General features: G+C 38.9%; 1 protein-coding gene and 2 long non-coding RNA genes across 6 annotated transcripts in view; 1 reads left to right on the top strand and 2 right to left on the bottom strand.

Moving 5' to 3' along the window:
* The window catches only part of LOC136257179 (protein FAM76A-like), a 21,017-nt gene extending 12,796 nt beyond the window's left edge, over nt 1-8,221 (bottom strand). The window contains exons 1-5 of one of the 4 annotated variants that reach the window (XM_066050251.1): nt 7,991-8,221; nt 5,686-5,813; nt 5,571-5,635; nt 4,869-4,932; nt 4,737-4,795 (exon numbers count right to left, since the gene is read on the bottom strand). In XM_066050251.1, the coding sequence (XP_065906323.1) occupies nt 4,737-4,795; nt 4,869-4,932; nt 5,571-5,635; nt 5,686-5,799 (302 nt within the window). In that variant the 5' untranslated portion in view covers nt 5,800-5,813; nt 7,991-8,221. Of the gene's footprint in view, nt 1-4,736; nt 4,796-4,868; nt 4,933-5,570; nt 5,636-5,685; nt 5,814-7,773; nt 7,824-7,990 lie in introns of those variants that run through there. The other 3 variants (XM_066050248.1, XM_066050250.1, XM_066050249.1) reach the window with 3 other exon arrangements.
* LOC136257180 (uncharacterized) lies at nt 8,110-25,518 on the top strand. The gene is made up of 4 exons (XR_010701825.1): nt 8,110-8,329; nt 16,956-16,992; nt 23,614-23,711; nt 23,887-25,518. It is a non-coding gene; the product is annotated as an uncharacterized lncRNA (long non-coding RNA).
* Nucleotides 18,961-23,125, bottom strand: LOC136257181 (uncharacterized). The gene is made up of 6 exons (XR_010701826.1): nt 22,379-23,125; nt 22,016-22,281; nt 20,948-21,967; nt 20,284-20,380; nt 20,139-20,239; nt 18,961-19,233 (listed from the first exon to the last, which is right to left on the bottom strand). It is a non-coding gene; the product is annotated as an uncharacterized lncRNA (long non-coding RNA).

Below are 25,518 nucleotides of genomic sequence, written 5' to 3'. Positions count from 1 at the left end.
CAACTGGCGACCAAGTGTATTTGAGTAGCTTGATGCAATATACACTGGTAGATGGAAGCCCTACTGTAGTCTATTAACACTCAGCGGTCGAACCTTGACTGATGGCCATTGTAAAGAACGATAAAAGTAGTGTATGTTTATCAATATACCAAAGGTTTTTTCTTAAGCGAACTAAAAACATTTCTGCAAAAGAATTAGGGCTGTAACCAGTTCTCCGCTACGCTTGACTGAAGGCGTCAGGCAGGCAGGCAGGCAGTAGAAAATTCCATTGAATATAATTTAAAAAAAAAATCTGTAGCAACTTGATGGAAATGTTTCGGGTCGATTTTTTGGGTTTGCCAACCAATACTGTCATGTCATTGTGAGGAAAAATCACAACAGGTTTTTTTGGGTTATATTATATCACGGATCGCCCCCACACCTTCGATGTCCCTATTATACAGTACTATCGTACTCCATGATAGTTATATAACTAGTTATCAGTCCTATTGTACAGATAGTTCAGTTACTACAGTTAGGACTGACTAGTCCATTATGATCCATTACATACATGTTAACTGTTAATGATGTGATGATGACATTGATAATAAACTACATCTACCTACCCTAATATCACTCATAGGACAAACAAACAAACAGACACACTTGAACTCAATTGGCCTGCTAATATCAAGACACACGGTAGTGTGTCGTGCAGCCCAAGAAGCCGGTGCGCCACCCGTGAGTATATTAACAGGAAGAAAGAAAACGCAATTTTCACACCTAAGTATGTAGCTCTGTGATCCTTTATCCCATTGGAATCAAATTTGCTAGAGCAGTGCCGGCCAGTTAGGGGAGTCTACACACCAAATTTGAAGAAAATCGCTCCAGCCATTTCCGAGATACAAGCGAACAAACTTTCGTTTTAATTTCTTCGTTTTTTTCTTCTTCATTTCGCACACTTCGCAAAATCTGTCATAAAATACGAATGCGTGCTCGGATTGGGCTGAAATTTGGCACACTTAAAAGGCTCATTAAGATGGATCTCAGTACTAACTTTGGTAGGAATTCGATGAACATTCACGGAGTTATCACCGATTACTTGTGTAAAATAAGGTCGAAGGTCTGTCACGCCTACAGGGTAAACCCCTTGGAGGAATCAGTTGAAAATTCATATGTAGATGGAGCAACCATCGTAGGAGTGCCTTTTTGTGGTTTGAAAGGAATCGGGATAAAGACCATGGAGATATGACACAAAACCCAACCTATGTCAAAATTAGGCGATCGATTTTTATGAATAAAAAAACTATTAGTTTTCATGTCTACCAGGCAAACCGCTTAGAGCAACAAGCTGAAAATCAGTATGTAGCTGGAATAATCATCATAGAAAGTCCTTGCAGTAGTACAGAAGAATCGGATTACAAACCACTGAGTTATGATTCGAAAGGCAACTACGTGTAGCAAATGCGAGATCGAGATACTCTAATAGAACAGTCACCCTAATAAAGCATTCAGCTGCATTTATAATTTACTCAATTATATTACATTACAAGTTATTCTGTAGAGAATTCAGCTACAAACAAGTCACCCTGTAGTCAGATCAGCTAGAAGAAGGTACCTAATAGAGAATTCAGCTACAAAGAAACCATCATGTAGAGAGTTCAGCTCAAACAAATCACCCTGTAGAGAATTCAGCTACAAACAAATTGCCCTGTAGAGAGATCAGCTAGAAGAAGTTACCTTGTAGAGAGTTCAGTTACAAAGAAACAATCATGCAGAGAGTCCAGTTGCAAACAATCACCCAGTAGAAAGTTCCGCTATGAACAGATCACACTGTAGAGAGTTCAGATAGAAACAAGTCATCATGTAGAGAGTTCAGCTGCAAACAAATCACCTGTAGAGAGTTAAGCTACAAACAAATCTCCCTGTAGAGAGATCAGCTAGAAGAAGTCACCTTGCAGGGAGTTCAGTTACAAAGAAATAAACCATGTAGAGAGTTCAGCTGCAAACAAATCACCTGTAGAGAGTTCAGCTAGGAACAAGTCACCCTGTAGAGAGATCAGCTAGAAACAAGTCACCCTGTAGAGAGTTCAGCTAGAAGAAGTTACATTGCAGAGAGTTCAGCTACAAAGAAACTACCATGTAGAGAGTTCAGCTGCAAACAAATCGCCCTGTAGAGAATTCAGCTACAAACAAATCACCCTGTAGAAAGATCAGCTAGAAGAAGTTACCTTGTAGAGAGTTCAGCTACAAACAAATCACCCTGTAGAGAGTTCAGCTATATAGGAACAAATCACCCTGTAGAGAGATCAGCTAGAAACAAGTCACCCCGTAGAGAGTTCAGCTAGAAGAAGTTACATTGTAGAGAGTTCAGCTACAAAGAAACTACCATGTAGAGAGTTCAGCTGCAAACAAATCGCCCTGTAGAGAATTCAGCTACAAACAAATCACCCTGTAGAAAGATCAGCTAGAAGAAGTTACCTTGTAGAGAGTTCAGCTACAAACAAATCACCCTGTAGAGAGTTCAGCTACACACAAGCCATCTGGTAGAGAGATCAGCTAGAAGGATCACCTTGTAGAGAGTTCAGCTACAAAGAAATCACCCTGCTTCATCTTTTCTTCTTCCTGCAGTAAAGAAAAAAAATGATAGGTTAAAAAGCCCTAAAGCCGGCCATAGGCCAGCTTTGGGGTATACAAATACAAAAAGAAGTGAAATCTAATCCAAAACAGCCAAGCTGTAAAAAAAGTGTGCGGCCCTCAAAAAGGCTATGGTGAAAAAAGATGTGAAATCCAAGGTGGCGGCCAAGAAATGGCTGTGATGGTAGGTTAACGGTAAAAATTTTAATAACGACAATTCAGGTGAATTTTGTGCCAAGACCAAGCGGCACCAAATTCACCTGAATTGTTGTTATTAAAATTTTTACCATTAACCTACCATCACAGACATTTCTTGGCCACCACCTTGGATTTCACATCTTTTTTCACCATAGCCTTTCTGAGGGCTGCACTCTTTTTTTTTTACAGCTTGGCTGTTTTGGATTAGATACTTTTATCTGTGATAACACTACACACTACATACCATCACACACACACACACACACACACACACACACACACACACACACACACACACACACACACACACACACACAACACACACACTACACCTCACACACACACAACGCCACACACACACACAACACCACACACACACACAACACCACACACACACACAACACCACACACACACAACACCACACACACACACAACACCACACACACACACAACACCACACACACACACAACACCACACACACACACAACACCACACACACACACAACAAAACACACACACACACTACACACACAACACAACACACACTACACAACACACACTACACAACACACACTACACTACACACACAACACCACACACACACTACACAACACAACACTACACAACACACACACAACACACACACACACACAACACAACACTACACTACACAACACACACTACACCACACACACACACACAACACCACACACACACACACACACACACACTACACCACACACACAACACAACACTACACACACACACTACACCACACACACACACTACACCACACACACACACGCACACACACTACACCACACACACAACACAACACAACACTACACAAACACACACTACACACACACTACACTACACACACAACACAACACTACACAAACACTACACAAACACACACAACACCACACACACACACACACAACACACACACACTACACTATACCACACACACTACACTATACCACACACACTACACTACACTACACCACACACACTACACAGCACAACACACACACACACTACACCACACACACACACTACACTACACCACACACACTACACATACAACACAACACACACACACACACTACACAAACACTACACTAGGGGTATAGCTAGGTTTCAGGGTTGCCTGGGTACAAGGTCTGACTGTCCCCATGCAGACTATTTAACAAGAAACGTAAGCCTGGACTCTTTATTACACATAAAGTGTTTAAAAGTGCCTAGCTAGCTACTACACTGCATGTTGTTTGTGCAGCTTGTTAGACTAGGTTATTACTGCAAGAATAATATAGAAGCTAAAACTAAACAATGACAGACTGACTTAGCTTCCAGCCCTAACATCATTTCTCACTCTTCTGTCTTCTCTACTAACACACACCAAGTGCTTTAGGCACACTTCATAACCAAGCTTGAATAAACATTGATCCTCCTTAGTCCCACCTCCAGTAAGACAGGCACCACAACCTATCCATGACTGGCCTACAGTAGGAATTGGCTTTTGTCTGTCTACCATTAGACATCTAATAAAACAATCACTTTATATCCAGTACTGTTGTCCACTGAGCTGTTTCACCAAATTGTAGCATTTGTTTGACTCTAGAACGGTGCTCAAATCTAAAAATGTTATTACGTAATGCTGGGCACTACATAGAAGGTTAGTAAACTCAAGTATACACGATTTTTATTATAGCAGCTCTGTTGGAAAGTACTACAAGATGGTACAAAAAGATAGAAAGTATTTAGTCTATAATATTTACGGGCGCACCCGGGTGGGTACTACCATTACCAGGCTTGCTGCCAGGGAAGCAGGCCCAGGTGTAGCTCCATCCTTGCTCTACACTACACACACACGCTACGCACACACACATGCACACACTACAAACATACACAACTCACCTATTACATTTATTGCTGTTGAATGCTGACCTCAACTTGCAGTATTCACACACTGATGGCTGTAGTCATGACAACACATCACCATGACAACACATCACCATGACAACACACCAATAGTGATGACACACTCACCTCTCCATGATCCTTAAACTCTCGGTAACAATTCTTACACATGTTACGTTTACTGCTGGAGTCACTGTAAGACATCACATGATGCTAGCTATTACTTCTAAATGATGCACACTATGGGACCTTTGTGACATCCCCACCCACTTTGATTATATGAAGGTGTTCTGGTGGTGTTGGTCAAACTTCTTGACCCCAGGAAGTGTACACTAATAAAGTATAGGTAGTACCAGTAATTGTTTATTGTAGTTGTTTATTGGTCTACGGTACCGCTCAAATGTAATGTCGCACTCGCTCAATTGCAAGTGATTAATTAAAGGGCGTGGCACCTGTTTCCTTCACGATTATTCATCCCATACGAACGGGATGAATGCTCGCGAAGGAAATGGGTGCCACGCCCTTTAATTAGTGAGTTTTTTTATCACTCGCAATTGAGCGGTGCAAGCTAGTGCAACATTACATTTGAGCATTACTGTAAATGAAGGATTAAATATGTATCAGCCTTCAATAATCATGACAGTGAGTCAAACAATTGGATTATTCATTTGATTGTAATCATGAATGAGAAAAATGTTTGTATCATTCCTCACTTGAGCTGACTAACATCACCAGATGACCTTTGTGTAATCGAGTGTGTGGGGGTGTTGAGGATAAGAGCTCTCTCTCTCTCACACACACACACACACACACGCACACACACATACTTACTCCATCTTATGGTAGTCAAGGTGACAATAACGACATTGAACTCGAGGGTAACGTTTACGACATGTCTATAATAACATCATGTTAGTATCCTGATGATATCCAAACATATCCTAACCTTACACAACTGTTCATTATGGGATAGTTCATCATACGAGTGTTTACCATGACAACTGGTACAGGCAAACAAGTTCTCCACGCCCTGACGGTTTGTTATACTAGTCATGATCATGTGATCCAATAATCCTATACAACATGTCATATTATTATCAAGAGTATATGTTATTAGTACTAGTAATAGCATGGGTAGCAGTGAAATTTGGGATAAATACCACGAGTGTTGTATTGGAGATGAGGATAAATTTCACGAGGCAAAGCCGAGTGAAATTTACCATTTCCAATACAACACTCGTGGTATTTATCCCAAATTTCACTGCTACCCATGCTATTCCCAGTTAATACCATACTCGCTGCATATACACATGCTGTACATTAGCATTGTGCTACATTGTTAACATAAATTCTAGCCAATGAAATTGCAATTACAACTTTTTCACTGCTACCAGTGAAATACGGGATAAATTTCACTGCTACTATATATTGAGACTTTTGTATGGGCAGTGAAACAGGTATGGTATTATCACATGATACAACATTACTTTGAGACTAACAAAGTATTAAAATGTGCCATACTCCTGTTCACATGGGGCAATACAGTATAACAACAAAATGAGCAAATTTGGTCAATTGGCACCAAATCGCCAAATTTAAAATTCATCAACATTATTTTCATACCTTGTGTCAAAGCTTTTGATAACAGCTGTTGAGGTCAGTTTCGACATAGATTTATAACTGGGGGTTATAAATCTATGATTTTGACAAACCATGTATGATTTTGTGGATATTCAACCGATAAATTAGCATGGCTTCACACGTGCAAGTGGATATGGCTAAGGACAGTTGTAAGAATCAGATTATACTCAGTAAGACTAAACTAGAACTGGTACTCAATTGATGGGCGTGGCTCCACGTAAGCTTGCAGACAGCCAAATTAAAATCTTGACAACTGCATTTTGAAAGTAAATTACCAAATTAGTTTCACCAATACATGTATCAATACGGTATATTGAATGACAGTTTATAATGTGTAAAGGTGGGTGGGGCTGACATTGGTAGGTACATCACTGGATAGTGATGGTAACAGCTCAGTAAAGGTGGGTGGGGCTGACATTGGTAGGTACATCACTGGATAGTGATGGTAACAACTCAGTAAAGGTGGGTGGGGCTGACATTGGTAGGTACATCACTGGATAGTGATGGTAACAACTCAGTAAAGGTGGGTGGGGCTGACATTGGTAGGTACATTACTGGATAGTGACGGTAACAACTCAGTAAAGGTGGGTGGGGCTGACATTGGTAGGTACATTACTGGATAGTGACGGTAACAACTCAGTAAAGGTGGGTGGGGCTGACATTGGTAGGTACATTACTGGATAGTGACGGTAACAACTCAGTAAAGGTGGGTGGGGCTGACATTGGTAGGTACATTACTGGATAGTGATGGTAACAACTCAGTAAAGGTGGGTGGGGCTGACATTGGTAGGTACATTACTAGATAGTGACGGTAACAACTCAGTAAAGGTGGGTGGGGCTGACATTGGTAGGTACATTACTGGATAGTGATGGTAACAACTCAGTAAAGGTGGGTGGGGCTGACACTGGTAGGTACATTACTGGATAGTGACGGTAACAACTCAGTAAAGGTGGGTGGGGCTGACATTGGTAGGTACATTACTGGATAGTGACGGTAACAACTCAGTAAAGGTGGGTGGGGCTGACACTGGTAGGTACATTACTAGATAGTGATGGTAACAACTCAGTAAAGGTGGGTGGGGCTGACATTGGTAGGTACATTACTAGATAGTGATGGTAACAACTCAGTCACTACAATAAATATTTGTGGGTAAAATCAAAAGTTCATAATATTTATGAACTCTTGTTGAAATATTTCATTGTGTTAAGCGTTCATTGAAATCAAAGAGTAAGAAATAATTTTTCCATGTGTAAAATTTCTAAATCACAGTATTTCCACATGTTATAATATTTCCACACAACTCAACCAGTTGTACACCACAATTCTAGTATGACATGTACACACACACTAAACACTTCAAATTATCACTATGTAAGTGAAATACAATGAAACCTTTCAACAAGGACCACTAGACACTACATGGTCCCATTTGTATTAGTGTACACGTATTTAGACCTCTGAAATCAGGACACCTCACTAAAGGAAGGAAACAAGGAGTATTTCCACTGAGCTCATTTGCAGATATTCACCCTACACACAAACACTTATCGAGTTTCCTCCCAATTCTATTCCAATACAACGTTCACAATTATCCCGCCCTATACCTCACCCTTCACAACCGGCGGCGCTAACCATATCACTAATATCACACAACAACACGTTGTTATTACACGACTAACCAACACGTTGAGAAGGTAGACAACTTCACTATTACAACCCACAATCGAAATATGATGACTAGGGTAAACAAATGGCGGGAGATGTTGGGAGCGCGAATAGAAAGAAACTCGGAAGAAAGTTACTACGTTACGTATTGTTATTGGTCTGTCTGGCTCTGTAGTACTGGAGTTAAGCTTCAGTCGTCACGGCATATTTTTAAGCACGTGATTGTCCCATAGGGATGTATAAATCTATGATGGAACACTTGATCATAATTTAACTGCTGGGGGTATGTCCTTGTGAATGTTTATGTGTTGGAGTAGTATATAATATCTATGGTTTTGTATGTCGTGTGTTTTTGGTTATGTTATTAAATGCTATCCCACTACGGACCTGTGAGTAGCGATTTCCAACCAACCAATTTTTCACACATTAAATTACACACCTTCAATAAATGTTTCACAAGCTTCCGTTCCAGTTAATGCTTCGTACTTTGTAATGCACTTTACTGGATTAAAATCCATGCGGTTTCATTGAAATATGTCAAATCAAAGTTGAGAAATAAAAATTCCCATAGGAAGCCCATACAAATAATTGCGTACGTAATTCTAATTGGAAGTATACGGCACCGATGATAGCCAAAGTTTCCGAGCGTTTCCACATGAATCTGTGGCTGATGAGGGCGAAAAAAAGTGTTCCAGGGCAAACCCTATATGTTGATTTCTGTGTTTTTTGATTGGAGGACAATTTAAGTTGGATTACGACGAAAATATGGCCCTTTTAAAGATAAATTGCCATCTAACACTGCTCAGAATTCAGCATTACAATCACCCAGGATTTCAAGGCATCCCTCTGCATCGATGCAGGTATAGTTTGAAGGTGAGCAGTTTGTTGTCTTGCGCGGAATTGCAATAAAAGGTTCAAGGTTGAGCATAATCTTTTCAAAAGTGGAGGCTGGCACGTGATACCAGCCTTATATGGCTTCACATTTATTTGTTGTTATATTCTGGTGTATTTACTGCTGTTTTGATCCATTTTATAGCAGCTTCAGTGATTGTAATTTTGGTCAGAAACTATTTATAATTTCTCTTTGTAGTGTAGTGATGTCATTGTGTTGTATAATAATTATCATCCTTAGTGCTTACAATGTCCAAATAAAGTTAGTTGTCCTTGAAAATGCATTGCGTAACGGTGTATACTTAGTATTACATAATACACACAGTTTTATTTGTGAATCATTTGCTTTAATTTATTCATGTAATATTCTGAGTGGTCAGTCTACAAAGAAGTGGTCACTCTTGAGACGTTTTACCTAGCTCATATGCTGTTCTCCATAAAATAGATATGTGGTGAAAATTTCATGCTATTAATAGTTTCCTATCTAGATTTATGATACTTTGAATATTGTGTTTGGTGCCATGTGATATACATAAAAAGCATTGAAAATACTGTACACAAAAATCTTCTCACTGTCAACTTCTTTTGTTTATATCTTTTGATAGGAACCACCAATTGGGGTGGGGTTTACTAAAATGACCCTGAAAAATAGCACAATATTTGTCATACCAATGAATGCATGGAATGTCAATTATTTAAGCCTGTGAATACAGGGAATTTATTTATTTTTCTTGCCGTGTTTGTACTGCGCATTTTGTACATATAGAGGGGTATCTGTTTGACGTCACACTTCGTATAATCACAGGTTAGACCATACCAAATCATGGATTGTTTGCTCTCTAGTAGTGACCTTGCAGGTTGAAAAATATGTAAATCATTTCAGCTGCAACTAACTGTTTTGTTAGAGTTTATATGACTGCTGTATTAAGAGATCTCGATCTTGACAGGTGCAAAAGCTAAAGTCCTTCCAAGATAAAGTGATGGAGCTCCATTTCCTTCCCCTTTGCTGCTATACCCGTTACTGCTTGCACAATATTACAGAGTCTACAGCCATATTAGCAGTCTTTTTAAGAGATCACGTGATTTGCATTTATTTTTGGGAAGCACTTATCCACCTTATCTGTGAAACATAAGATTAGTTGGTATCTACCTGAATGTGTGAGGTAAGAGGTTTCAAGCTGATAAAAACAAGAAAGCTGTATTTTGTTTTGTTATTTGTTGCTTTGTAATACCTTGTTGCAGCTGGAAGAAACATGGCCATTAAACTATAGCTGTTTGTTGGCTTGTACTACAGAGTTAACTTAGTCCCCTTATTACCACACCAATGTCCTGGTATATACCATCTGAGAAATCCAAGAAATACAATTAGTAAATGTTCAGAAATCCTGAAATCAAATACAAAATCGGTTATTTTTGTTTTCCTCCATTAACAATACGGGAATCACAGCGGGCTATACGAAAAAGATGGCTTCAAAGATGATGGCTTTGAGTGAAACTTTGAGGAAGATTTTGACAATGGCTCAACAATTTAGAGTATAGTTGATGACTGCCATACTCTTGATCATACTGGATGCTTCCTGAATGGCAGAGTGATTGCCAGCTATTTTGATTACATGAAGAATGTGAAGTGAACGTTTCAACGTGTTTGGCCTAGTTTTCCTTATTTCAGCAAGCTTTTATAGGATCAATAAAAAGGAAGTGACGTCACCATAACTTCCATATAAGTACTAGGGCTGAGCGATACTACCGTTTTAGCGATATATTGCGATATTTTAAAAGTATCGATATCGTGATATTTTGTTATTAACTATCGTGATACCATGCCTGTACATTATTGTCATTAAATCCATTTGCTATGCTGTATTAGGCTCAAGAATCCTTGTAAGTCATAACCTGGTTACCCCTGCAGAGAGGTGTGAACACCATAACATAACTTCAAAGCATGTGTTACAATAACTGTTACTGTAAACAAGGATGACAGTGGTTAGTTTGATGCTACTTTTAAAGACTTCCTGCATGAATACTGAGGAATACACTATGTAGCACCAGCTATGATTGACATATTTGTAAGTATCGTGAACTATTCAGTATCGTGAATAGTGGCTTTAGTATCGATCATGATACTAAAATGGCAGTATCGCTCAGCTTTAATAAGTACTGCCACGTGCCTACACCAATCGGCCATTTTTGTGGCTAAAGCATATTTTCTGATTGACTTTAACACACAAAAACACACGCTAAAGGATTCACACTGCACAAAGCTACTATTACAGCTCATTTCGTACATGTATAACATTTCTAAGTGCTGGTTTACTATTCGAACCTGAAACCATTCATTGAATTTTGCAGGCAAATAATTAGTATTAAGCAAAAATGTCTTCCCCTACATGAGAATAGCAACAGGTAAATTTAACTCAATTATCAAGTCTTCCAAAAGTTCATTTTCTTTATTTGTTATTTCTGAAATCAAACCACATATAAGAATGCTAGGTACATGGACATTAATTTGTAGGGGCAGTTCCAAAAACAATATTTTTTTGTTTGTTGGTTTTTTATTTAATATGTATATATATTTTTAGTCTACAACCACATGCTGTAATAGACAGAATAGCTATAGCAATGTGAAACCAACTTTTGATTAGACAGTCACAATGTAAAGTTACTTTTAAAGATCTAATCACATAGCGATTTAGTTTGCCATACATTAGTCCTAATAGTAAGAGTGCAATTAATCCCAGCTTGTTTCTGTAATTATTGCTCTGTAAAGTAGCCAATAAAATAGCAGAACCACAGAAGCCTTTAAGTGCAACAAGAAAGTGATATGATGAATAGCCAAACAAATAAGAAATAAGCTGACAATAGAAGCCTTTTAAGTGCAACAAATGTAGACATTTTGAGTAGCCAAATAAAATCGCTGACACATGAAGCCTTTCAAGTGCAAAAACAAATGTAATGAAAAGAAGAATGATGCAATCACCCGGTAGAAGTTAATGGCTACATAGAACTACCGTAAATCCGTCGTCAAAAAATTTTTGTTGCTGGCTGTATCGACAAAAATTAAAACGATGAATTATTTTAAACTGTTATATTGTACGGATAATTCGCACATGCAAATATTAACGTATAGCTAGTTATTCTGTCAAAAAATTTTCATCAATTATGCAAGTGACGAAAATATGTAGCGTCAAAATTTTAATAGACGAAAATTTTCTAGAAAATTTTCTATGTCAAAATTTTCCTGATTTACAGTAGATAGACTGGACATTGGAAACAGTGGAAATTGAAAACTGAAACTGAAACCTGAAACTGAAAAACTGAAACGGAAAAACTGAAACTGAAAAACTAAAATTGGTCAAAACTTCATATTAACAGGTACCTCTTAACAAAGACCACCTCTGTAATAGACCACCTGTATAATAAGACCGCCTCTAATAAGACCACCTCATTATAGTAGTCATGTCAAGTAGGTCCAACAAAAAGGCCATTAGGTGTACTCATAATGTAATAAAGTATCAATCAATCAGACAGTACTTAAAAGTTAAAACGACAGCTGCAGGGTTGTACATAAGGATATACTATCTTACCATACCAAGACCTAAAGTCCATGGTCATGTCACAATGAAAATGGGGTAATTGCATGCACAATTACTCTGCTGATACTGGATTTGATAATGGATTTCTCATGAATTGTGCATGATTTAAGAGTTGCACAGTTAAATTAATGATCTTGGACTTTGTGTCTTGGTAATAGTTAGACACTCGTGATAGGTGTCTTCGAGGATTTAAAAGCCTGTCAATAATTACCTGCGCCTCGGTAACTACTGATGTCACCTCAGGTTTTTAAATCTTCGAGGATGCTTATTACATGTGCCTAACAATTATTAAGACACAAAGTCAAAAATCATTAATGTTGATTTTGTAACTATGCAACTCCTAAATCATGCACAATAATATTCATGAGAAATCCATTATCAAATTCAATTATGCATGCAATTGCTCCATTTTCATTTGTGACATGACCATGGACTTTAGGTCTTGGCATGATAAGATAGTATATCCTTTTGTACAACCCTGCAGCTGTCATTTCAACTTTTGAGTACTGTCTGATTGATTGATACTTTATTACATTATGAGTACACCTTAGCTATATTTTTGGACCTACTTGACATAACTACTATGAGGTGGTCTTATTTTAGAGGTGGTCTTATTATATAGGTGGTCTTTGTTAAGAGGTAGCTGTTTATATGAAGTTTTGACCAATTTTAGTTTTTCAGTTTCAGTTTTTCCGTTTCAGTTTTCAGTTTCAGTTTTCAATTTCCATTGTTTCCAATGTCCCTAGATGGACGTGTACTACAAACCATGAAGGATGGTCACTATGTGATTAGTAGGCTATCACACACATTAGTAGGCTATCACACACATTAGTAGGCTATCACACACATTAGTAGGCTATCACACACATTAGTAGGCTATCACACACATTAGTAGGCTATCACACACATTAGTAGGCTATCACACAATTTGAGTGCAATTATGGAATAATTGTACTAGGGCTGAGCGATACTACCGTTTTAGCGATATATCGTGAATTTTGAAATATCGATATCGCGATATTTTGTTATTAACTATCGTGATACCATGCCTGTACATTACTGTCATTAAAATCCATTTGTTATGCTGTACTAGGCTCAAGAATCCTTGTAAGTCATAACCTGGTTACCCCTGCAGAGAGGTGTGAACACCATAACATAACTTCAAAGCATGTGTTACAATAACTGTTACTGTAAACAAGGTTGACAGTGGCTAGTTTGATGAAGACTTCCTGCAGGAATACTGAGCAATACACTATATGGCACCAACTATGATTGACATATTTGCAAGTATCGTGAACTATTCCGTATCGTGAATAGTGGCTTTAGTATCGATCATGATACTAAAATGGCAGTATTGCTCAGCCCTAAATTGTACTCGTAACAGCCAAAATTTCACTCAAATGTGTGTGATTATAAATAAAACTTCTTAAATTACTTCCTTTTGTTGTGGAACTCCTGTAACTTCTAAATAACTCAATAATTTCTTATAACTAGGGAAATAAACAACATACTTCAGAGTGGAGCCTCCATTTTTAATTGTCTGGATTAACTATTTCATAAGAAGGGGTTCACCATGGCTATATAACACAAAGCAGCTGCTCTTCTACTTTGGAGTTCAAAATAGTGGTACATTTGAATCAGTAGAAACTGTAATTCGAAGCATCGGAATGTCATGATTGGGCCTTTAACTCAGTACTAGCTGCCAGTACGTGGACTTATGATTGAGCCCTTTGCTCACTACTATCAACACACATCATTTCCTTAGTGATATCATCATTGTGACATTAACTGAACACTGTGATTGAGCCCTTTACTCCTAGTACAATACTATCAGGTAGTACTGCCAACACAAGCTCTTCAGTTGCTCAGTAGCTACTACATATCAACACATGAGATTAATTTGCTTGCTCAATCAGCACATCTATTAAGCGCTTTGCTTGTACTTGTTCCATCAACATGTGACATTATTATTACTGGTAGGCAATCAGCATGATCAGCATGAAGGATACGGTTGCTAGAACTCCGTGCTGCCAGTGTACTTCCCCCTATATTTTTCTTTGCCGAGCTGCCTCAGCCAAGCGCCTCCTCTATATCTCCTCGATGTCTCTAAGCAGTAAGCACGCTCTTTTCGGCATCCTCAGGATCAAAGTCCACCTCTAGTGGCTCGGCTTTTGCCGTTAAAGCTTGCCAACCTGGTGGCTCCTAGCTCCATCGCTGTTACTCGTAGTCTAACTTGATACAGAAGATGCATTAACGTACTTCGTAGCCCACTCGTACAAACACGTGGCGTAGAATGAATTGTAACACTTTACCTTACCTTTTATACCTACTGTCACGTGAGAGAGGCTCAAATGACAACCATATAGTATTCATGCGGGAGCTTATTTTCTGTCTAATTCATTACATTCAACTAACAGAAAATACACCATCCAGGACACATTTTTGTAGACCAGTTAGGCTTCTGTCAGCTGTCTTTGCTGCTGGTGTCATCCCTTGACTGGATAGTGGTATCCAGCCTGGGAACCTTTGGTGAACAGGGTGTCTGGGATGGGGTGCTTCTGCTTGATAGCTTTCCTCTTCTTGGGAAGTAGCTTATTTGAGAAGGCGTCCTCGACTGCATTAGCTGAGATCTTGCAGGTATCACCCTCTCCAGGGTCAGAGTCGCTGGGCTGCCAGTAGATGAGCCCATCGTAATCAGGTTTGTTGTCCTATTCATCCCAGTCTCGGGTAACTTTGCTAACTGGAGAGGTTGTCTCACAATGCTGGTGCTCTTGCTGGGGCTCTATCCCATCAGCTTGATCCTGATTGTTGGGGTAACTTTGCTAACTGGAGAGGTTGTCTCATAATGCTGGTGCTCTTGCTGGGGCTCTATCCCATCAGCTTGATCCTGATTGTTGGGGTAACTTTGCTAACTGGAGAGGTTGTCTCACAATGCTGGTGCTCTTGCTGGGGCTCTATCCCATCAGCTTGATCCTGATTGTTGGGGTAACTTTGTTAACTGGAGAGGGTGTCTCACAATGCTGGTGCTCTTGCTGGGGCTCTATCCCATCAGCTTGATCCTGATTGTTGGGGTAACTTTGCTAACTGGAGAGGTTGTCTCGTAATGCTGGTGCTCTTGCTGGGGCTCTATCCCATCAGCTTGATCCTGATTGTTGGGGTAACTTTGCTAACTGGAGAGGTTGTCTCACAATGCTGGTGCTCTTGCTGGGGCTCTATCCCATCAGCTTGATCCTGATTGTTGGGGTAACTTTGCTAACTGGAGAAGTTGTCTCACAATGCTGGTGCTCTTGCTGGGGCTCTATCCCATCAGCTTGATCCTGATTGTTGGGGTAACTTTGCTAACTGGAGAGGTTGTCTCATAATGCTGGTGCTCTTGCTGGGGCTCTATCCCATCAGCTTGATCCTGATTGTTGGGGTAACTTTGCTAACTGGAGAGGTTGTCTCACAATGCTGGTGCTCTTGCTGGGGCTCTATCCCATCAGCTTGATCCTGATTGTTGGGAGAACTCTGCCTCAGGGAATGTTGGTTGCAATTGGGAAACTGTGTTCCACTGCTTTTGATGGTGTAGAATGGACCATGGAATAGGATAAGGTGGTGAGGAGGCTGTGCTCCTAACTGTTTGGCTCAGATGAGCCTTGTTCCATGGCGGTCACTCTTGAAGAAATTTTTCTCATCTTGTCACAGAGTAGGGAGTGGTTTGACGCAATTTCTCCACGTATTGACTTGAGCAAGGAGTCTAGTTGTAATGACTTGTGGGAGTAGCTCTGTTTGTGACAGTGTGATGCTTCTTGCAGTGCCAGCAATGTGAAGGAGAGTCACCCGACAACATGGCTGATGGATCCTACCACACACTTGATGAAGCAAGAAAAATGATTGATTGTTGTAGGCACGTGGCAGTATTTATATGGCAGTTGTGGTGATGTCACTTCCTTTTTATTGATCATACAAAAGCTTGCTGAAATAAGGCCAAGCACATTGATATGTGATCTGAGCATTCTGAAATGTAATTAATCTGTGCATAGTAAACCTGTGTCTCTGTTGAGGCTCTTGTGATCCCTTAACTACTGCACAAGCAGACATTCCACCAAAAAAATCAAGGTTAAAAAATTGAATTGTGTAACATTTATTGAAATACTATGAAATCCTTAAATATTGTACACATTTTTGGGGTTTTGCGGGGAATTGGAAATCCCTTAATTAACACTCTAAATTAGTTATTAATATAATTAACTCACATAGTGATCTTCACTAGTCTTTCTTCAATTGTGCACTATAGTGAAATGTTTCATTTTTTCACTGGTATACCATTGATTTTTACCTCAAAAACATGGTGTATAGTAACTGTTACTAACTTAAAATGATGCAAACTAATACCCCAAGGTGTTTGTAATTGTGTGTTTTATCATGGTTTTTCCTCCTAACTAGGTAGGGTGTGTGGTGGATTTGGACCCGTCATGGCACGGTGAGTATTGTGGTGAAGTTTTGACAGTGTTTTGAGGTGTGTGTGTGTGTGTGTGTGTGTGTGTGTGTGTGTGTGTGTGTGTGTGTGTGTGTGTGTGTGTGTGTGTGTGTGTGTGTGTGTGTGTGTGTGTGTGTGTGTGTGTGTGTGTGTGTGTGTGTGTGTGTGTGTGTGTGTGTGTGTGTGTGTGTGTGTGTGTGTGTGTGTGTGTGTGTGTGTGTGTGTGTGTGTGTGTGTGTGTGTGTGTGTGTGTGTGTGTGTGTGTGTGTGTGTGTGTGTGTGTGTGTGTGTGTGTGTGTGTGTGTGTGTGTGTGTGTGTGTGTGTGTGTGTGTGTGTGTGTGTGTGTGTGTGTGTGTGTGTGTGTGTGTGTGTGTGTGTGTGTGTGTGTGTGTGTGTGTGTGTGTGTGTGTGTGTGTGTGTGTGTGTGTGTGTGTGTGTGTGTGTGTGTGTGTGTGTGTGTGTGTGTGTGTTGATCTTAGCTGACGGGAGGTGACCTGGTGTTAACTGGTGTAGTAGTCTACCCAGCTGTATTAATGGGGACCTGGTGTTAACTGGTGTAGTAGTCTATCCAGCTGTATTAATGGTGACCTGGTGTTAACTGGTGAAGTAGTCTACCCAGCTGTATTAATGGGGACCTGGTTTTAACTGGTGAAGTAGTCTACCCAGCTGTATTAATGGTAACCTGGTGTTAACTAATGAGGTCATATGGGTGTGGCTAGCTCACCTGATCCCTCAATTGCTCCACCTCTACTGTCTGGTGATCAGTGGAGAATGTTTCTGATTAGCTGAATTATGATTAATGGAGTACTGTTATCAATAACACATGTTATCTAGCTACTGGCAGGCTGGTGGTGACGAGATCATGTGATTTTGACAACCTTGTTGTGGTTGTCATTGCTTCTTGTTTGCTGGTAGCTTGTCTCTACATGTGTTATAATAACAACAGGTTGATGAGTAGTCGGGACATTTAGATCAACAGACTACTACTAGATGGGGTGGGTTAATCCCAGGAGTGTTTTTTAAGTAAAGATCTATGTTGACAAGGGGCCTGTGTCAAATACACCAGCATAATGCTAGCATATTAGGTAGACTGTGGAGCTAAATTCCATGAAGCTACTCAAATACATTGTACATGGCTCCTTAGATCAATACTCTCTAATAGAACAGTCACTTTGTAGTGAAATACTCTTACAGACCATTCACTGATTAAAATGTTCCAAGATCATTGTAAGAAATGTTGCTAACCTAAAAATCATAATGCAAGCATAATGAGAACACTGAGGAACGCAATAGGGAAAATTTTGGGGAAATTTCTAAAAGCATTTTGGGCAAATTTGACTCAGTCAATGGCTCATACAGTAAATGAGGTGGTTTCATTTCAAGTCACTTGGGAATTGTTCATTGTCATAGTATCATGGAGGACAATAGCCTTATTGGTCTTTTAAAATGGATAAGTAGAATTCAAGGAAAGCAGGAAAGGGACATGAACAATCAGAAATGGGAACAACCAACGGAACATAACTGTACCTTTTCTTGTTATCCTGGTCATGAGTTACAAGAACCTAGTAACGGAACTTGTTTAACTGATCAATGTTGAATAAATGCCTGATAAAGGTCATCATGTCAATATATACTTTGCAGCACAATACTTATTTCTTCACAGCATTTTTAGATTATACCCACTAAAGTGATCAAAACACTCTAGAGCAGTCAAGATGTTAACTATCTCATCAGGGACTGCATGTGAATCATTAACCTCACAATACCATCCTGGCACTTTGGCAATATTGACTAGGCATAACCAAGTCCAAAAGTACCCCCAAAACACTTTCAATAGGCTGCTATGGAATTTGTGTTCAGTGGATCTATTCCCTGACTGACTGACCCACCCACCCTGACTTACTAATGCCTTCAGACAAGAATTACTCAATGACAACTAAGGTTACGGGCTTTGCTATTTTTTTCCTGTTACTTTAGCCAGACAGGTTCCTTTTGACAATCATTACTGGATAGTGATGATAATAACTCAGTGACCACAATAAATATTTGTGGGTAAAATCAAGAGGTCATAATATTTGTATGGGAGAGAGTGTCTAACTGCCAATATGGCCTGTACTTTGACAAGTTCACTTTTGATCATATGTACACATCTTCTCTGCTTCTACTGGTGACAAAGAAAGAGGATGAGGTCAAGCCCTTTGAGGTGTTACTTGCTGCAGTGCTGGAGACCAAGGTCATTTACCCTACAAGCACAAGAAATTTTATGGATCAAAGAAATAAAAATTTGTGAAACAAGGGGAAGGTTACCTACACCTGAAGATATACTAGTGGACATTTAATCTCTACTTCAATGATCATCCTATACTCATGACTGAATTAGGGAATAATTTCCACTAGTATATCTGCTGGTGTAGAAGATGTCCCTTGTATCACTACATGTGACTATGATCCCTAATGGAACTTGTATTTCAACATGTACTGCATCAAAAGAAAGAACAGTGCCATACTGACATGTGTCCCAACTATCAATTCCTGAAAATGTGCAGTAACCTTGTTTTCAGCCTGTTAAACAGCATTACAAACACAGGAACACCACTGCAATCACCATGGAAATTTCAGTTACAAATGTAGTGAAGCCATTGCATGCTAGCTACCATGAATTGACACCTTGCACTGTGTCAGTCAGTAGAAAATTCTGTTATATAATATTCTGAAGCAACTTATGGGAAACATTTGGCTGCTCGAAGACAGTTTTGGGCTTGACTCTACCTAACCAAAACTGTCAAACACATCATGAAGGTATTGTGAGGCTGGTTATTGGTTAGTATTTTGAGAATTGATTTATATATAAATCCTGATGATTCCAGGTCACTACTGGAGGGGACTACGTAAGTCCATGAAACATACAATTAATTTGGTATGGTCTTATCTCAATTCCTTTCAAACCACAAGAAAACCACATTCCTTGAAGTGGTTTATGCCATACTACTCCATAGGTGTGACAGATATTATTCAAACAATTGGCCATAACTCTGAAAATATAGCACAAAAATTGGTACTGGTATTTGTGCTAAGGACGTCTTTAGGTGTGCCAAATTTCAACTTGATTGGATAACATGTTTGTGTTTAAGATATCACAAGAAGTCACCTTGAACTGATGATATCATAATCATAGTTACTGGAGGTTAGTTGGTGTCTAGTCTTCTTATACCTCAGGGTACACATCAGACATAATGTCATCCCATCAACCTGTAGGGTGAGTGTCAGGGGTGTGGTGGATCACATGATCTCACCTTCTGTTTCACCTGATCCTATCTGATGAAGGCACACTTCATCTGACAATGACCATATGATACTGGCTCACCATAATGACCCTCAGAATGTTTACACCTATGGAGACATGTGTACACATGTTTATAGTGACACTAGTAATTTGAATAGTTATATAAATAGTTATCAATAGTACCTGCCCTATTCAGTTACTACAGTACAGGACTGACTAGTCCATTATGATCCATTGCATACGTGTTAACTGTTAATGATGTGATGATGATAACAACATTGACAATAATAAACTACATCTACCTACCCTAATATAACACAGACAAAACTGCTCCCATGTTCAGGAGAGGATTGCCCCCCCCCCATTTACTTTTAGGCTTTGTTTGATCAATATGCTGAGGATAATGAAATTTTGTCTTAGCACAATTGTATGATCACTAATAATACAAATACTCATAAACCCACCTTATAAACATCTTTCCAAGGTATTATCAGTGGATTTATACTAAAGTTTATGTAACAAGGACCCGGATCAGCATTGGAGGTGTACAAGATCGAGATACTCCAATAGCACAGTCACCTAACTACTCTAATAGAACATTCAGTGTAAGCATAAAAGTTGGTTCTGTTTTTCCAATACACCTATACATACAATGAAGTGCTTAAAAGGCTTACTTGTGTAGTTATTACCGGTACTGGTCATGGTATACTTAATTCAGATACACAATTTCCATTGCAAATGCTTTCAGATTCCATCTTATACCATTCAAATTTCAAAATTTTCCATCATTATTCTATCATGCATCTCAAAGCTTCTCCAATTAAATATTGGTGAATTGTAGTAACTTGTATTCCACTGTGACAGGTGCCTGATCCACACAGGCTGTAAAAGCAGCCTTCCAACTATGGTAGGTTTTCTTGTCACCTGAAAATACAGGAATGGTAACATGTTTTAGTTGTTTCCACATGTCTCGGCCCAGTAAGACTGGCTCTACATCATGATCAAAACCAACCTCAGTAAGTGAATACATAGGAATTTGACCTTGCGATCTTGTTACCTGCTGCTGTATGTTCGGTGCTGTACCCTCTGTTCTACTATCAGACTAAAGTGTAGCTGTGTCATTCAGAGACTTTCCAGTATTAGATGCCTGGCTTCTATTATTGCCATCTTCCCAGATCTTCTTTACTACTTGATTACTGCTTATCTGGTTAAACTTCCTGCATACAATTTTGCGCTTTGCTGTATTCTGCTTCGATCTTCTCTATCTCTTGGTCCACCTTCTCCATATTCAGTCTGTCTCTGTTTGCCATGTACATTTCTGACAGCCTTACCATTACATTCATAGCATTATCCAAAGCTTCATCTAATACCTCACAAGCCTGTTTAATCTCTACTACAGGAACTTCCTCACTCTGTATTAACACTAACAAGCAACGCCTACACTTAGTAAAGTCAGTTTTTGCTCTTCCCTTTTCTCTATCAACTTTTTCTCAGCCTCTTGCTGGACATCTCTCTGAAGTGCTTCTAAAGTCAGTGGATTCACTTCTTCAACATCCTCTGTTACCAGAACTCGTTGTTCAGATGACCTTAGATCAAATCTTTAACAAATAGACAATTGGCAATAACAACTAAGTCTGTTCAAATAAAGGTTGGTTCAACCAGCTGTTCTTTTTTAAACTCTGTCTTCTGCTATTCTATAACAGGGAGACACCATATTAACAAAGCTATGAACAGCAACCAACCTCAATAAGCTCAAGAGGCTCTTCTGACTTCTTCTATAGTTCTCCTATTTGTAACCTCTTGTTTACCCATTATTTCACTGTTTGTTGTTTTTCAATGGCTTCTACATCTGGTCACCTGATTTTATTTCTCAACATAAGATTTTGCTATATCTGCATTCAGTTTTGTTTCAAAGTGCCGTTTTCTATTGGGTGGTCCCAAAGATGCTGTACATCATTACTAGCAAATTGGCATGCCTTTCATTTGCACACAGTTTTCATTCACCGTTCTGCAGACACATTGGAGTGATATGTTACATGTATTTTGGAACCACAATCAGGTTTTTTTATAAAGAGACTACATTACACAATGTAAAGATTGCTCACCATCTTTAGCCAGTAAATTTGCCCTTTCCACTCCATTGGTGTTTCGTGGAGCATTATGCTGGAAGTTATCTTTGTGAATGATTTGCAAAGCATCTTAACACTGCTTGAAGGTTCTTAGTTTACTAATTTGTTAAGATGCTTTACTGTAGTTATACTGATAGTAAAATGTCGGTAACTCTAAGTATATGGAACATAATTCTTTTACTAAGTTTTAAACTCTCAGTAAAACATCAGTGAATGTGAGTTTACTGAAAAACTACTAAAATAACAAACAATTAACTTTTCCATATACTGGGGATATACCACTCTAGTAAACTAAGAAACTTCAAGCAGTGTAAGGTGGTTAAGTTTCGTCCATCACTTATAAATTAATCCAATTACTTGCACTTACCCAGTTACTCTTATAATAATTGCTATTTGTTCTTCCATTAGTCTCAACAGATTAAATAACTGAGATGAAGCAAAATGTTTCCACATCTTATATATGTTTGCTTAAAAGTCTTGCCAATCATAATATACTTCATCTATATAGCTGCTAGACCTAATTGATTGGTTGCATTTAGTGCCTGAACATGGTTGTTTTGGTGTCAATGAACGACCATTCTGGGCTCACGAAAACCACTGTTGTAGTCAAATCTGCATCAATACTTTCTTTCAGCAGCAGCAATTCTAGACTGCTGGCACATAGGGGACACACCATGGATGTTACTGCATGGCTGTAGTAAAAAGTGGAATTCTGGGGGTCTAGGGGTGTAATACCCAGAAGTTGTGAGATTTTTGCAATTTAAAATTGATTCTAAAAACATGGAAATTAACATGCCAATCTGTATTGCAACGATTCCCTAAGAATTCTTTTTCAACAGGAGGCATGCCCCCTCCTTTGAATTGCCTATTCTTTTCAGCACTTGGATCTTCTCGAGCTGATTCCAAGTAAACAACCAAAACACCCAGTTTTCAACTTGACGTGTGTCTGATCTTGAATTAGACATATAATAGTTGATGTAGTGTAACAGGTATGTTACCTCATTTTATTAGGCCACTCAAAATGAGGATGTAGTTACCTGTACTCTGCCCACATCCTGTCTGAGGACTTGCATTAAATGGTCATTATTGCCATATTATTGTCATTATACTCTATTTACATGGATAATTATTATTTCCTCTCAGTGCTGCTAGTTGTATGGCATTGTGTAAAAATCTTCCGTGATGTATTGAATAAAGAATAATTCTTATAGTGACTTCTGTTAATGAAAACTGCTGTAAGTTCCTTTTAATTGATCAAACACTGTTGGAAGCTGATGAAAAGTGGAGATTAGAAGAATCGTTTCATGAAGTAAGTTATAATAACTCTCAGCATAGCTAAGTGTACATAAATCTTTAAATGTTTTTAATATCATGTTTAGTATTTTAATTATAAAATACCCAACTAGACCCACTCTATACACATGTATGCATGTATAATATTAGCCACTTGAGGGCTTAGCTAGCTATAGATTGTTGTTCGCTAGGTTGTTTCCAAAAAACTCCCACAAGAGAAGAGCAATCACAATGTTGTTGCTGAAATATGAATATGTCACGGTCTCAAGAGTCAAAGCCCATTGTTGTGGACGATCATAATCTCAACCTGTGTAGTGCTGCTGACCTCATTGGGAAGTATGAGAAGTACTATGTGAGTACAAATGTGATCATCACTCAGCAAGAACAAGCAAAAAGTCCTGCAAATTTATGATGGCTGCTTCAAGGACTGTATCAAGGAACTCTGCTCAGCTGCCTTTTATCACAAATGTTTGAAACCGTACGGACAAGATGTATACTGACAATGTGTCAGTTATTCAGACCAGCTTACAGTAGTGGCAAAGTAGTGAAATTACATAGTAGTTGGACAGCAACTAGATGTGTGTCTGTTTGAGAGATGCTCTTTGGTATATAGATGGAATACATGACACCATAAATGAAAGATCCCTTAACGTCCCAGCAGTTTTTAACCAGTTTACTGGATAGAATCAGCCAGAGAGTCACAAACACAGGAAGTGTGTAAAGCAGTCAATGTCAAGGGAGGAGCTGCTTTCCCATTCTCGATTGCTCTGTCAAATCCATTAGGGTGACTGTGACATCTGTATACCACCAAGACTTGCAACTGATGTGTTTGCAAAGCTTAATCATCTTCCAGACCCTGTTCCATCACTACAAGAAGTTTACTGAAGTTTTTGAAACATAAACAACCAAAGAACATAGGCCTTCAAACAAGAAAAAGAAAAAGTCATTAAAAGACAAATCTCTTCCATTTTCAGTTAGCATTCAACATGTCAAAAACATTGATATGATGCTGTTGCACGATGAGTGTGAAATGTGGTGTCTATTACATGTATACACCAAGAAGAAGTTGAAAAGGTTGGAGAAAATTGAAGTGGAACAAGGACTGAATGGTCTGTCTTTTTATTGTGGAGCACAGCTTCAGGATTCTGATTTTCCAGATTATCTAAAAGTGATTGTATTTGTATTGTAAACTTTCTTGTGAAGACCCAGTAGAAAGGCTCTACTATTTAGCTAAGTTTGAAGATATATGCATACACTGTTCTGGATCCATGGAGTGATATTGAACCATTTCATCCACAGTGCAAGGCATGTGACGATAAAAGTAAAATTCCTAACACAAAAAAGATTAACAAACTGTAGCTACTGTGAGTTGTGTTACTGTGAGTTCAGTGTAGCTATGTGTATTACTTTTTTGAAGTTGTGTTTGTACGTAGTTTATATTCTTCTTTTTATATTGTTATAATAATAAGCCTCCCTCCCTCACCAAATTTTGAAAATTTTCAGACAGGAAACTACATTGTCATTTTGGAGTGGCATTTTGTTTATTGGTGAGGTTTTTAGCACCTATAAAACTGTTGTGTTTGAACATTGTGCTTGTTTATGTACATAACAGCTTGCTGATTGTTTATAATGGCTCAATCAGTTGCTTGTTGAACAAGTGTTTCTTCACCAAACATCACTGAACACAGCTGCCCTACCTGTTTGCTGGTGAACTTCAGGCGCCTGCATCAATTCATTGTGGATACAAGCATACAGATACAAAGAAACATGGCTAACATGACAACAATTCATTGCTTTCCATCTATGCGAATACTTATTACAGC

The sequence above is a fragment of the Dysidea avara genome, chromosome 6, assembly GCF_963678975.1.
Source record: "Dysidea avara chromosome 6, odDysAvar1.4, whole genome shotgun sequence".
In the NCBI taxonomy this organism is placed as follows: Eukaryota; Metazoa; Porifera; class Demospongiae; order Dictyoceratida; family Dysideidae; genus Dysidea; species Dysidea avara.
The sequence above is the reverse complement of the archived record's forward strand: the minus strand, read 5'-3'. Positions and strand labels throughout refer to the sequence as shown.